The sequence below is a fragment of the Patella vulgata genome, chromosome 1 (assembly GCF_932274485.2).
Source record: "Patella vulgata chromosome 1, xgPatVulg1.2, whole genome shotgun sequence".
NCBI lineage: Eukaryota > Metazoa > Mollusca > Gastropoda > Patellidae > Patella > Patella vulgata.
Window position 1 is genome coordinate 73,265,459 of NC_065879.2, and position 16,054 is coordinate 73,281,512.

Consider the following 16,054-nt stretch of genomic DNA (forward strand, 5'->3'; position numbering starts at 1 on the left):
AACATGAACACAAAATGTTACTCCCTTTTATGATTTATGTTCATTAAAGCCAATATTTCAAAGAAGCATAACTGAAATGGGTGTTTAACGTCCCATTATTCTGGACCGACTACGTCATTGCAGATAGACAAAGCAGCAGAACAAATGGTTAGATGTTGTTAAGTATTTTCATAACGTCGACAACTACCTTAGTAAACATGCCCAATGACACTCCGTCATAATATTTGACTTTATTTTCACAATATGCATCAAATCAGTAACACTTATAAATATTCAGAATTTACAGACAGTTAACTTTAACAGCTGAAATTTGAAGCATAGTAAGTTGATTTGGTGGTTTTACGTGCCGATTGCGGAACGGGTTTCCAGTGCACGTAAAAGATTCGTCGATAGCAGGAATTTGAAGAAGAATATGCTGTTCGCCCCGACATTGCACACGTTAGCATACAAATTAGAAAGTACTGTATGCTAGTCTACAAATGCTACACTTTGTGGCACTGAGAACAAATTATAATTAAAGCAGACCTATACCCAAATAAGTCTAAATCCCAGAATTAAGTATTGTTTAATGTTATATTGTAACAAAAAGAGGGCCATAGGCCCGAGTGTTTTTACAATATATTACGCAATGTCTTAAGCTCGAGACCATTACAGGACTTAAAATATAGACACTCCGCACGTGCTTTTACAGTGAAATACTTCACGCGAGTCCAATATTTCACTAGTATAAATAATGTACGATTAGCAAGTTGCCCCTACGATTATTTGAAATAATGGTACGCCAACATCAAAGGGTGACGTCACATCTGTATTTTGCCATATAATTACCATTATATGAAGTAACGCAAAATACCTATCTTAACTCACACTGAAGTCTTAAGGATGTGGGTGTATTAATTCACATAATGTAATGTGCCTGTTTGTCATTCGCGTGAATTTCGAATCAATTTTAGGTTTAATAAATCAAGCCTTACCTTCTAAATGAAATGTACTTTGAAATGACGTGACCCACCTTTTATATACGTTATCTATTTAAAATAGTACAATAATAAATTGCCTGTCAATCGTGACACTATTTCTCGAATAGTCTGTTCTCCATGAACGTGGGGAACTCTTTATAACCTTCCCGACCTTGTCTAATGATAATGTTACCAAATGTCTTTATTCACACGCCTTTACCAAGATATAGTACCGTATCGATTTTTTAAAAAATAACATTGCGAAATTCTAAGGTGCTGGTGTCCCATTGTAACCTTAAAAAACGTTTCAAACCGGATTCGGACTTCTCAGTAAGGCATTGGAGAGAGAGAGAGAGTAAGAGAGGGTAAGAAAGAGATGTAGGGGTGGAGGAGTGTTAGGATCCACTCTATACACAAACTAGGTCATTTCAATAACTATAATATAGGCTGAGGATTTTGGCAGGACAACTAGCACGGGTTCTCAACCTTTGTAGATTATTTCTAGTTCTTAAATATAAAAATGATTTCATATAAAAGGTGTCAAATTGATTATTAATGATTGGGTTTACACAAAAGTAGAAAAAAATATCTATGAATATGGAGTAGTATGTGGAATGCTTCTATGCTAGGTTCCCACTATCACGATTCACGATTTAATCATGGAGTAACCAAGGTGATCCTATCAGGTCTTATCATATATTATTAAGTTCAGTCGTAAACATCGTGTTGATCGTATAAAAACGTATGCGAACGTATCTGCAATTACCAGATCGTGTCGTAATGCATCGACACTCCTGTCGTAACGCATCGCACTACAGTGGGAACCTAGCATAATCCAGTTTGCCTCAGAATTAGCAGGAAATCCTGACTCGCTCTTACAGTGACGGCAGTACAGTACACCCATTTATCTATACAGCTCATAAGTGAAATAGCTTAAATCCGGTAACTAGAGTAGATGAAAATGAAATGTTTAAAATTTGAATTTATTTGAATATAGCTATAACCCACGTACTTTGTTAAATAGTCGCGTATGTTCCAGCACTGATGATAAGAAAGCCTTCTGACATCGTGGTCAGTATGGTTAAAGGAGAGAGAGAGATGGGGTTTAACGTCCATTCGACAAAACTAGATCATTTCGGGACTAACACATGGTTCAAGTTTATTTAAATAATTCGCTTGCGCGTAGGGGTCTTTAGCAGTGGGAGGAAACCGGTGGACCCGGAGAAAACGCAGGAGGTTGGACAGGCGACCCTACTCTTTGTCACGTACAACCGGGGATTCGAAACCACGCCAGTTGACTCAGTGACAGACCTTATGATACAGCGTGCACGTGCTAACCATTCGCCCCCCCCACCCAGTATGGTTTCGTTTTATTGAACACGCTATAATCATATCACTATTTATACTGGGGTGCTATAATATGGAATTTTGGTTTATTTGTATGGTTCTTGCGTTTCCGAATCTTTGATAATAAGTATAACCACCTAATGGATTCTAAAAATTGTTAGTCACAGATTAATTATTGAACTTGTGAAAACTATTTATTTGCATAGTTTTAATGCAATATATAATTTTAGATATCCTTCCGTTTCATTGCTGAATGTTTGTCCAACTAACTGGAGATTACAAATCATATACTGTTCGCCAAAATAAACCAATTTTTGTTTTGCCTTCAACCAGCCAAAATATGCTCGTTGTTCATTCGGTTTCATGGGAAGTTGCCATGAGTGTGAATATCAGAAAGGGTGTTTTGCACTAAAGAGAACCGGAAAGCCCTTTCAAGAATGCTGCTAGCCAAGGAATATGACTCAGTCCAGTCCAGGCGCTAAAACAATGCTCGATTCACATTTGTATAACGAAACGTGTGTTGCCATAAACAGCCAAACGGCTTTAGATCCTGGGAAATATCATCTCTCGTACTGTTATTTTATCGGCACACTGGCTAGATGAAACAAGTTGCGCTGTCAAATGGTGAAATACAATGGATTCGTACCTATGCATTTTATGTGGCAATTGCGTTTATAGCTAAATTAAATAATACTAAAAAAAAATAACAGAGCAATTTGAGATATTATTCAAGTAAAGACTGATTTTTATTTATTTATATAGTTCTTTTGAAATTAAGAATTCTATTTAATTCTTGGGTCAGTGTATCTTCCATAGAACAAATTAACACCAATAGTTTTGTCCCTCAACACGAACATGAAAGGGCGATTTATACTGAAATGAGGTATCGGTATGCTCATAAGAAAACCGCCAAAAGCCAATTCAGTCGCAACAGAGGCCCTTGTTCCGTTCTCGCTGATTTCTATAACAGCTTGCTGGATTATGTTTTTTACAAATATCCCTGGTTGGTGAAACATTCCACTGAGGTCTGCATTATCGCCAAATAGCTTTTGGATTCCCAAAGCTTTAACAGATTCTTTGAGATTTAGTTTTTTTTCAATGTTTATTCTTGGCATAGTTAGCTTGTAGGCACGTCTGTGAGTCAAGTCTGAAAAGTAAAGTGTTATTTTTATGAAACTACATTGACAGGAATAACTATTAATGTGATTATCAATACCAGTGGTTGCCTTGCAATATAAACCACGTTTTGCAATAGATAGGCGGAGAACAGGGGAAAATTGATAAGTCCCATCCTCTTATTGTACCAATTCACATGGGTTTTTTTATGTAAAAAAACAACCTGCTAATAACTGTAGCCTCATTCGCGTTCACAATAACTTCGGAAAAGGGTGGGGTTGGGGTTAACTCCTGAAGGGAAGCCCATGGAGCTCTGAAACTCATTGATATGGCTAACTATTATTATCAATAATATAGGGCAGTCAAACAATACTTATATTAATTGAAATATTACAGTGTAATAAAAGTGGTTAAAATATTTCAATATATCCTAACAATTTACACTGTATCGCGAGCATTAGAAGTATTTAAGATTGCTTAACAAATTGTCTCTTCGACAGTAGAGTAGCAACCTTCGTTATTGCTGAAATATCATCGAAACATCAAAATAAATAATCAATTATCAACGAAAAATGACACTGCTACTGTTTTCACTCTGTCCAATGACGAAAAATACTTGGATTAAGATTTCGGCTGTGTTTTAGCTCGGTTTAAATCAAGAACCGATGAAGAACATTTAACATCAGCCTTTCTTTGACTTGAATAATGGACCGTGTCCCACTATCGTATCTCTTCTAAATTTATCATGTCAATACTCTTTAAGTTAACTAATTACGAAATTATACCTATGATAAATGTATGGGACTGGGTCTTAATTGTTTTAGTTTTTTGCCTTCCATGTTGCTATATTATGGATATAATAAACACCGGAAGAAATAAACACTGATGAAAATCAAAGACGCCCGACGTCTCATATTTATGTTATGCCTGTTCGATTGAACGTAAAAAAATAAACCATGGTTATATTGAACATTAAATTGAAAGGTATGTTACAACTGATTTTTTTGAACTATTAATGATCTGAATAGTAGTTGCAGAGAAAAAGTTTAAAATCGCGAATAAGTGAAGTGAAATACCCCTTTTCTATCTTTATACAATATTGTTTTCACCTGTACATTTGGTCGAAAAGAACACAGGATAATTTCGTTTGATCTCCTATTGACATCGGAAAAGTATACTTTTGGCTGATGACAAAATACCCCATGGGAAATTATATGATTGGGAAATCCTATTAAGTTTCAAATATACAATTACCAACCCACTACTCGCACAACAATGGGTGTAATGTCCACTCGACACAAACTAGGTCATTTCGGGACTAACATATGGTTCAATTGAACAGACGATCCTACTCCTTGTCAAGCACAACAACAACAACAGGGGAATGGAAACGACGGCGGCACAGGCGCTAACCATTCGCAAAAATCCAGCCATATCCTGTCGAGTTTATCCTTTGGGACTGCAGTTTTGGGGTCATGAACAAATCTTGTCTAAGTTTGAAAACAAACACCCAGATTGTTACGACTCTTTCGGTGCAGATTTTAGGATTCCAACCGAAGCTTGAATACTCTACAACCTCCAGTGGATAGAATTTGCCAATGAACCCAACATTCCATTAAACTATCACAGCGGGTCATTTTGTTACGTCGAAGTGACTACATGTAGTAAGTATATTTGTATGTATGAATACAAGGTATGACTTAAAGTGTGTGTGTGTGTGATTATACTGTTTTTTTTTATCGGAAGGGGACAGTTGAATATATTATATTAACTATTCAAAAATCGCATGAAATATTTAAACTATCGCCTGGTGTTGGGTTCGTAGATTTTATAGAAAAAATCGTTTATGAACAACTATTTGATCGCATATGACTGAAGCACGGGAAGGATTTAAAGAAATATTTAGTAGGAGTTTTCTGTAGGAATGGGACAAGTCGAAACGACAAATCTTTATAGCATTCAAATTTCTTTAAGCGTGTAGGGTTATTGTATAGTGGTTCAGTTACTTTATGGATATATAGATGTGCTATTCAGGTTAATTACTTTAATTATTGCTATTTTGATAGAACACGACTGTGGAAGCTTATTTACAACCTTGCTTACAAGTTATATAACAGTTGGTATATTATATATTAAAGTAGCAGGTAAGTGAAACTAAAATTAGTCGCCACAAAGTCGGTGCAACTATACAAATCGTACTCACTTTGAATAGCAGAGTCAAGAGATTGAGCATCGAGTCCGGATTCCAGAGCAGTAAGACCATCAATGGCATCAGGAAGTAGAATGAACATACTATATCTGTCTCCAACATAGGGAAGCTCCAGTACAGTTGTTTTAAGATTATCTAGTCGCTTATAATGAAACTTCTGTGCATGGATAGACATCATGTCCACGTTTATGGATGTGGTTGAATTGATGTGAAATGCCTGTTTTCTTGTCAAACCTGCATCAAAGAGGGTCTTCCACGTTCCTATATATACAAAGAAATAAAATATAACAACTTCGCACATAAAAGACAATGGATTTTAAAGTTAATACTTACAAAGTGAACATCTGGATTTTACCAATAGCAGTTTTGCATAGAGTCGTGTGTTCTAGAAGGAGTATGTTCACCTGTAGGCTTTAGAACATGACGTAAATCATTGTTGCAACTGAACGTGGTGTCGACCCCGCCCTTATACGAGCAAAACAGTGGGATAGTCCGGCTGGCTACCTGATTCGGTGGTTTGGAATTTGGTCTCCTGCAGCTCTAAAGGAATGCTAAAAACCAACTTCTACCGTAAATTCTGAAATATCAATAAATTTGGAAGGTTTTATTTTATAAGCTATCTTACCTTGAAAGTATATGGCGTTGATTAACAACATGATTGTGCTGTCATCAATAGATCCTGGGTCAAGGAAATCCTTGATCATACCAGCTGTCTGTTTTGATACCCAATCGTTGATGGGAGCCTCGGGGCCTTTAGGATTTGAAAAATCGAACTCTTGGGCCTTGGCATCGTAATAAGTCTTCATTTTGTTGGAGAAGTCTGGGAGAAGTTGAGTTCCTGGTTTTACGAACATTCCGTTGGCGTTGTTCAAAGTGACGTTCGTCAAGCCCTGTAGCAGGCTCGTGTAATATTGGAAGGCATGGTGGACATCGTCGCCAAGAGACTCGATATTCAAAGCTTTGAAAATCTCGTCTGTAGTTTGACCTTTTGATCCTAGCGATGCCATTGTCAGAGCAGTGAAAACACTGAATGGGGAGATAATCAGATTTTTGTTGTTTGGAGTGAACTTATTGTAGAGGTCGAAGGAAAATTTTGACGTAGCTGTTGAGAGCTGTTGCATCATTTGGGTATTTGAGAGTGCTCTACGGTTGATCCCACCTGAAATGAAGTAAAATTGATAATGCAGTCATAAAGCAAGTGACGTAAATTGGTATTAATTTATTGCACTATTTGAAACTAATAAATTGTTTGGGACCTTAAAAAAGATATTTAGGTGCTATATGGCTACTAACTACTAATCATCTAACGGATGACCACGATTCCACTTTTATGGGGTAATATCCTTCTATCAGCAATCATAAGCCAGGTACAGTAACCATGGAAGTACGTTTGTTAGGTTTTGACCACCTACATCTTTTCGATAAAACATGTATGCAAAGAAGCGAGGAGGGTGGGGAGATTTATAGATCTAGATTCGTTTACAGTGAGGCGGGAGAAAGAATTGAGCGCCTAGTCTAATACTACAAAAGAACATATATATACTTGGGAGAAGACACATACATTGCAAGCAATAAGCTAACAATATCATATCAAGTGAATGGGTCCTGGGCCAGCCGTAAGCGTCCATTGCGCTAACAGTCCCATACCTGGTGTAATGATACAGGCGTCACTACAAATGAAATAAAAAGCATCGAATTACAAGAAAAATGCAATGGAAATATTGGGACCGGTCTTGGCGGGGGTTCGTCTTCTGAATGGCATTTCTTCATGACGTCATGAATTATAATGTCAAAGAATTAACAATAATTTGGGCGATAATCCGGATAGAAATTCGGAAAACGTTAAAAATTAATAAATTAGTGTAGATCTATTTTTAACCCAATACGAACCAATCTTGGAACTTTGATGAAGGTAATACACGTTTAATAATAGTTTTCATCACGGGACTACTTTTGCTAAATGCTGAAAATTCGATGCCAACATTGCGTGAATACTAATAATTACTGAACATATTTAAACAAAGACATGTCTAGAGCAGAAATAGCTATAAATCGGTAGTAATGGTCTATAGCCCGATACTAAATATTTCAGAAAATTTGACTAAAATCAAACTTGAGTATGTAGAATGACTGATAGCTATGTGTATACGGACGGATGGTGTGGGGTATCAAAACCTTATTTTCCACCGCAAAACTGATAAATGATATAAAAACAGATATTATACACAAGCAGGTGTTATTTAGTGGCACATAAATAGACAATATTCATCTGAGTCTTAACTTAAAATTACCAACCGTTCACTTCGCAGGACAGAGCTAGGACAGCCAGTCCTAAAACAAGCAACATCTTCATAATGGACAATTCAACTCTGAAAAATAAAAGCAAGAACACAAAATGTTATTGAATAACACATCCTTTTATTTCAAAGCCAAAGAAATTTAATGGGGTTAGCATCCTATTTTTCTGCACCAACAGCACTTATCACGGCGGTCAAAGCAACATAACGCCGATCATCATGTAAATAAATATCCGTCATAATATTCGACGGGTTTAAAGTGCACGTAAAAGATGCCTCGACAGCTGGAATTTGGAGAAGAGTAGGTTGTCCGCCCAGATTCTGCACACGTAAGCATGGATTAAGAAAGCATTTAATTTCATATGCTGCACATTTTGGTAATCTCGACGTTTAGGGCCGACGTTATGACAAAGTAATTCGAAATCCCAGAATTATTGCCAAACATTTGACATTATCTCTATCTCAACCATATGTGAAATAATGTAAAATATCAAGTCTTAACTAAAGTCTTAATTATGTTATGATCTTGATTCACATAAGTGAACCAAGCCTTACCTTCGAAATGAAATGTATTTTGAAATGAATGTGACACACCTTTTATATTATACGTTATCTATATAAAATAGTTTCGTAATACATTACCTGTTAATCGTGACTGTTTTTTCTCGAATATTCTGTTCTCCATAAACGTGAGGAACTCTTTATTATAATGTTTCCAAATGTCTAAATGTCCCAGAGAGGCTGTGGTTGTTTGGCAGGACAAATACCTCAATTCTTTTGTCCATTTTGCGTCAGTTCGGAGCAGGTAATCTTACAGTACACTCAGTGCCGGTTTTATCTGTGTGTTTGACAGATTGATATGAAGCCTAGGGCCCCAAGATCTAGGGTGCCCCAGGCTAAGGTATTTAATATTTTTGACATTGCCATAAACCTTTCTTACATGGACTGTAGTCTAAACATAAGTCATCATCCTCGGCTTTGCTCAATTGTGTTTAAATAAAATAAAACCAAGTACGAACAATCCAAACCATTAGACAAAATTCGAAGTCCTAAAAAAACGGTAGCCTATAGGCAAAATAGTGTAATAAAGCAAAATAGTGTAATCAGCATATGGACTATTCACCGTGTACAAAATATACGACAAACAGTTGTAAGTTAGGGGCATTGGAATGGGCCTAATAAGTGGAATAGCCTACGGCCTATTTTCAACTAAATCCGGCCCTGTGTACACCTCGTCAATCATAGGTATTTAACCATCAAAGCAAGCATTTGATTAAACAGATTTGATCTTTCTTAACAGTAGTGAGCACGTGGTTAAACTAGGATAGATGAACACTTTCTCTGTTAAATTGTTGCATAAGAAAGACGTCTTGAAAAAGATTGCTTCGTGACATCGATGTCAGTTAGGTTTCGTTAAATTGATCAAGCTTTAATCATATCATTATTTGGGTCAGTTCCAAATGTTTAAAATCATAGATATAATTTTAAATACAACTACCAATAACCGCCCATACCCAAATCTTGCATATTTGGTTATACTCGATGGGTACCTCGCCAAAATAATTTAAAGAACCGTATCGACGTATGTATAGTATCACATAAATTCTAACCAATAATTTATCTGTTTTCCATTCAAAAAATAGTTCCACAGAACGCCATCGTATACATCATACATGCTTTAGAGCAAGATATGCTTAGACGTTGTTCGGTCTGTGGTGGGGGCGACCAGCCTATAGAAAATTTTGGAAAAAGTTCGAGACGATCGAAGAGAAGAAATTTAACAACGGGAAAACTATTGGTGGTCTGTATCCATTTCGTAGGTGGTCTCAGACTTGTAATTACTTCCCTTATCTTGATATTTGAAATGCGTATAGCAATTCACGCCCTCTCCCTTTTTCATGTTTGGTCTAAAATCCAAGAAGAGTGTTTAAATTTAGATTTTCTGCCAGGTTTTGGTGAATATTCGTGATTTGGAGGCGGAAAGACCAGGTAGTAAACAGACATGAATTAAGGAAATCGGGTAGAAAAATGACACCAGAGCGTATCGATTCCCCATGACTGGGGTAGCAAAAAATTTGAGATGGTGAACATTCTGGACTCTTTGTGGTTATAAAGATTAAAATCATCAGAATGTTCAAAAAATGTAATAGACCGAGAAATGGCATGGATTTTAAGTTGAAGTCAATTACTAGTCTTGTGTCCTGGTTCTATACTTCATTGTAGCATACCTATGGTTACTGTGTTATAACAACCGAAACTACTATTGCGTTGATTTTTATACGCCAACATTTTCATGTGGACGTATTACGCCGTCGCCCCTCTCCGTCCGATTTTGACGAAACTTGAAATGCATGTTTATAACCTAAAGATCTCGGTTCCTTTCGATAGTCACGTACATGTATATCGGACCATAACTGCCTGAATTATGGCCCCCGATTGTACGAAAAATCGCGTATTTAGCATGTGGTCCCATTAGAGGTCACAATTATAATTCGATTTAAAAAAAACCGTTCGAATATATCACCGTCACACCGTAATGATGATTGAGTTCGAATTTCGTGAAAATGTAATACCAAGGCTGCCTGGCTGTGGACCCTCTAGAAGTCACAATTTTTATTCGATTTTGATGAAATTTATGTTTATATCCCAAATATCTCAGTCCCTTTCGATATTCGCGCATTTCAGACCATAAGTTCATTTATGGGGTATTTTGCAAATTTTAAGATGTATATTCCCAAACCTATGACATTGGTAAATGGATATTAACATTGCGGGTATTATTTTATTTTTATTTATGGGGTATTTTCAAAATTTGTATTAATGGTAATGTTTAATAACAACGTTATTTATCACACCAACAGGTGTTGTTCCCCATCGTGTTCCCCCCCCCCCCAAAAAAAAAAACCCCAAAAAACTTGAACAACTCTAAACTTCTGTGATGTTTCTCAACTTTTAGATGAATATTTCATCTTTTCATGATCAAAGTTACGATCAAACTGTCGTCAGAAACATGGATTGCGCAAATAGAATAACTATAATCGGAACGAAAATAGCATCTAGGCTTAATTAGAGAACCAACTTTATGTTTGTGTTTGTTTTTTATTTGACATCAATATTTACAAAAGCATTTTATTTTTTGCCAGCAGCATGGACGGCCTTGCATATGATGGCATCAGCAGCAGGGCCACCAGGAAGAGAGAAGCCGAAGGTACTGCAGTAGGTTCTTGTACCTTCTACGATTCCAAGACAAACTTCATACCCGACAGTGAAAACGCCACAAGCTTCCAATTCCATACCTTTAGGTACGATACCCATAGCGGTACATACTGGCCCAGTGACGTATTTAGTTACAGCTTCACATCCACGCCCCACAACACTCATAGCACTGTGTAAGAAATGGGTGACCTGTTGTATAGAACTACTTAAAGATCTGTCTGAAATCATAGAAATGGTTAGGATTATTATTATATTTAGATCAATCAGAGCACCATATTACCCAGTCATCAAATACACAATGAACACTATTGCTCATATCAGTATTCCTGTAATTGTTTTCCAGACATAATTGACACTAATCACACCGTGGACGCGTTGTTTAGTCTGTAATATCAAGTAACATAAAGATCACGCCCTCAATACAGTAATCTTACCAATTTGGCGTGACCTTTATGGTGATATGGATTAAAGGGCGTAAAGCTCTGACTTGTGTAGAGTGGACTAACTAAGTGAGAGCGATCGCCATACGTATTTCGACGAACAAAACTGATTAGAAATTACAATACAATTTAAATTTTTTTTTTTTAAAAATAAAAGTTATTGTACTTTTGACCCATTGTTGTCTATTTAAGGTTCCAAAGAAGAAAGATTTAGCTTCTTTAATTGGTTAGGATATATGCCATTTAGAAATCAAAAAGAGGGCGAAAAAACATCAGAATGATTGCAAAGTAAAGTAATAAAATTAAAGATGGGTTCCCGTGTACAAACTGGGTGATTTAATGGTATATATGGACTAAAAACAAATTCAAACTAATTAATTTGTCATAATTATGCTTCAAATCCTTCTCAAACATTGTAATTGCGAAGGAATGCTCTGCTATTAAAATTCGATCAAACCAGGTCATGTTTACGTCACGTCTTGGAAATCAGAGGAGAATTCATTGCATACATAAGACGATGTTGTCTTTAATCGCTTACTATTTATTACAAATATCGAATCCTAATTAAATTCTCGGATTATCCACTACCCACGTCTTTTTCCGTCATTTTTATCTCAGAAAGTGTTGTACGTCTAACTCTTCATAAAGTTTATCAACTTGTACATCAAGCCCTCAATGTTCGCGTGTGACCTTTGACATCACGCGTGCAGAAATTCTTAATCGTCGGGCTGTTGATTAGGGGAACCCTTACATTTTTGTCCTGTGTACGCTCCATGAGTGTTTTTCGGGGAATCCATTATTTTTCTAGTAAGATTGGATATCTCTACTTTCCATATATACCAAAATTGCCATACTTTTATTGGAAATAACCACCCGATAAATACTTTTCTGGGAACCCATCTTTAACATAATAGATTAAAATAATTGTATGACATTATTTTAATTTTTAGTAACATGTCAGTTAACATACCTTCCAACGTCCGTGCCTGGCTGACAGCCACCAAAGTAACCAACAAAATACACAGAATCTTCATGCTAGGTGAAATAATATCAGATTAATCGTAAGATCCCCCTGAAACACGTTTAGCAGACAACAGTATACTAAACTCAGCATTATTCCTCATATTGTACAGTTTAACATTCTAATGGTAGTTTTCTGCATAATTTATGCATTTTAACTACTGTGCATGGCTATAGCTTGAAGGTGGGTTTGACCACACACTATTCCCCCATCTTCACGGTGACCTTTTTTCATTAACCCGTGAGAACCAACCCAGTAGTTTAATTAGGAATTTCATCTTCATTCTTGAAGCTTTGATATCATGATGATGTCGATATTATAATTCGTGTCGGCACTGGAACTGGCGATCGTTATTAATTTGTGTGTATTTACATTATACTCTTCAAAAAAAGAAACGCATAGTGACATTTCGTCGTCGGTATAGCCTCGCTTTCCAATCGCCTCGTTGCAACAAGAACCGCGACTCGTCGCTGAACCAAACTGCTGTGGCCATACCCTGTGTTTCTGAACCCATTGAAGTCGATTTGACGGTGTTGTCCTATTTCAAGCAACAGCTCTAACGGGACGTTATACGGTTTCACGTAGGCGGCTATGGACTGTCTGATCTGAGATCCTGCGCCGTCCAGGAATTGCTGCTGTAGTAGAGGTCGCTGTTTTGAATAATTTCTGCAAATAACGTTACCGGATGTGACGATCCAGGGCAAGTGGGGTCACTCTTGTTTGGCCTGAGCTTGGGCAATCACGCGTTGATCTTCGCTGTCGGTACCTATCCCAAAGGCGAGAAATGGTACTCTGGGAAACATTCAGCAGCCTGGCTACATATGTTTGGTATTCACCTGCTTGTAACCAACCCATAGCGTTGTTGCGTTGATCTTCGTTCAGATGTGGCATCACTTGACTCGTTAAGTGTTTACATTTTGAACTGATTTTGAAACCGACAACCCCGGGTTTCATGCGAAAAGCTTGCGAAGTTGTTAAACTCATGTGTCTTGGTGCAATCAAGCGAAAACAAATTTCGGCAAAAAGTATGACCAGTCACAATTAGTGTGTGTGAGAGAGAGATGGGGTTTAACGTCCACTCGACACAAACAAGGTCATTTCGGGACTAACATATGGTTTAATTTTATTTCAATAATTCGCTTGCGCGTAGGGGTCTTTAGCAATGGGAGGAAACCGGAGGACCCGGAGAAAACCCACAAGGTTGGACAGGCGACCCTACTCCTTGTCACGTACAACCACGCCAGTTGACTCAATGACAGGCCTTATGATACAGCGCACACGTGCTAACCATTCGCCCCCCCCCCCGTCACATTTAGTGACCCTACGTTTAAAACCAATAATGAATTTCTTTTATCCTTACATAGTGACATTAAAAAAAAACATCTAAGATTTATGGAAACAACGATCCCGTTCAAAAAAAAATGATGAAAAATGGGCTGTGTGCCCTTTTTTTGGAAGAGTATATTTAAAACTGTCGCTAGATTCGCATAAAAATTTACCTTAGAGAAATGTATATTGCACGTAAATATGAACTTTAAATCAACTATATTTCAGCAATCTGATATCGACACTATCTAACTGAACTTTTTAGCGCACCATCTCTTAAAAGTCTCGGTCATTTAAGTGTCACTTTAAGTATACATTTACGTGTCACTTTAAGTATATAATGCATATGACTTTTCTGGGCTCCTTACCTTTTTTGTTTCCCTGTCTTGAAATCTAGAACTGTAGAATCAGTGTTCGCTTATATATGCACATCTACTCAGTGACGTAGTGAGCTTTTGATATTCTTATCTGAAGCTGGCAACCCCGTTGTTGTCTTCTATTTAAGTGCCGTTCTAAAATTTCGTACATTATCATAAGTGACCCACATGGGAAGGTAGACGCTTATTCGAATCGCAAATATCATGGAACATAAATCAATGCATCACTGAGAAATAGTCTCATACCGTTGCTTCAACATTGCGTGGGTGTGTAAAACAAAACATGCTCAAATCATGTACTGATAGAAAAAAATGATGTTTTATCGGTGAACCACTCCCATTTGTTTACACCTGCATGTACCATTTCGGTACAATGTCGTGCACAGGGCATGGGGTCTATGGTTAATCTTTTCTGTTGACCTGGTACCTTTGCTACTGGGCTACGGTAGCGATAAGATTCCGGTTCCTTGAGAGGTCTGTATAGTGAATGACCCATGTGCTCAACTTGATAACGAAAGGTAAATTTCACCTACACATTATTTTTATAAAATAAAAGTCTGGTTATATCCAGACACCGCATAATACTGCTTGGTACACCGGTCTCCATTTCCAGATGAAGACTGACGGGTTTAAGTTGTTTGAAAACTTATCACAAATATTCAGTTAGTTACTCGGCCTTTAGCTAGAGGATTTTAAGGGATTTTAACACAAAATTAAGCAGTTTTCTTCTTCAAAAAATATCGGGATTAGCCCTTTAAACACTGGGTTACGCTTGACCACAAGAAACGAATTGGGTATATCTGCATCTGAAGACGCTGAAATTACGAGTAGACAGCGACCTTATGATATATATTAGAATAAAGAATTAAAAAAGGTTGATAATTTTAACTGGGCGTATTTTTAAATTTTTTTAAAGTCTTTATATACAGTACACATAAAAGTACTATAATACGTGTCCTCTTCAGATTCTAATTCTCCATTTATTTGCCATATTTGTGAATAGCGTTACAGATTGCAGTGTCAGTGGGAAAACTGCAGTAGGTCCTGGATCCCTCAATTACACCCAAACAAACTCCATAGCCAACTGTAAATACATTACAAGCTTCAACTTGAGTTCCTTTGGGCACAGTACTCAAAGCAGTACATACCGGCCCTGTGATATACTTGTTGACGGCTTGACATCCAATTCCGGCGGCACGAATGGCATTGTGCAAGAATGCTGTAAACTCAATCAATGAAGACCGAACAGCCATAGATCTTTCTGAAATAATTATTCGGTAACGATTTGGGTATAAAATTTGTGCAAATGCGAGTTAATGTTTGTTTCAATATTATACGATCGGAAATTACCAGTCCTGTATTTCACTAGCCCTCAAAACCAGAATACAGTTGAATATAAATCAGTTAGTAATTATAGACATTCACCAGTATATGGAAGTTAAAATTGGCCTGTTGATATTTCCTATTTATAATATCTATTTGTTTAAGTTACTGCCACAATGGTCTATTAAGCATTCTACCTTTAACCTATACCCTGAAGATTTTATTAAGTTTTTTTGGTATACACCAAAAGAAGGTCATTTTCCCTAAATATGTTATTAATGGGGCTGCTTAAAATATTGTTGGTGAATCAGACGGGTTAGATCTGGTGGAAGTCCTCAAGAAACCAAAACTCTAGTACTGTACAACTCTGAATCTATGTAGTACTTTTGCGAAGAAATAAAACTGTTAATTACTTACTATCAA

General features: G+C 36.9%; 1 protein-coding gene and 1 long non-coding RNA gene across 2 annotated transcripts; both read right to left on the reverse strand.

Moving 5' to 3' along the window:
* Positions 1–3,088: 3,088 nt before the first annotated feature.
* LOC126809475 (serpin B3) lies at positions 3,089–5,880 on the reverse strand. Its single transcript, XM_050534085.2, has 2 exons — positions 5,626–5,880; positions 3,089–3,453 (listed from the first exon to the last, which is right to left on the reverse strand). The coding sequence occupies exons 1-2, from the start codon at positions 5,807–5,809 to the stop codon at positions 3,089–3,091; spliced, it is 549 nt and encodes a 182-aa protein (XP_050390042.1). The 5' UTR covers positions 5,810–5,880.
* Positions 5,881–11,018: 5,138 nt separating this feature from the next.
* On the reverse strand, positions 11,019–14,392 carry LOC126821284 (uncharacterized). Its single transcript, XR_007680393.2, has 3 exons — positions 14,300–14,392; positions 12,555–12,619; positions 11,019–11,362 (listed from the first exon to the last, which is right to left on the reverse strand). It is a non-coding gene; the product is annotated as an uncharacterized LOC126821284 (long non-coding RNA).
* Between the last annotated feature and the right edge of the window lie 1,662 nt (positions 14,393–16,054).

What these genes read in the sequence shown, in the direction of transcription:
- LOC126809475 (XM_050534085.2), bottom strand. Translation starts at nt 5,809, where the DNA reads ATGATGTCTATCCATGCACAGAAGTTTCATTATAAGCGACTAGATAAT. An exon ending in TCTTGACTCTGCTATTCAAA is followed by an intron (nt 3,454 to 5,625) that starts GTGAGTACGATT and finishes TTTACTTTTCAG; the next exon opens with ACTTGACTCACAGACGTGCC.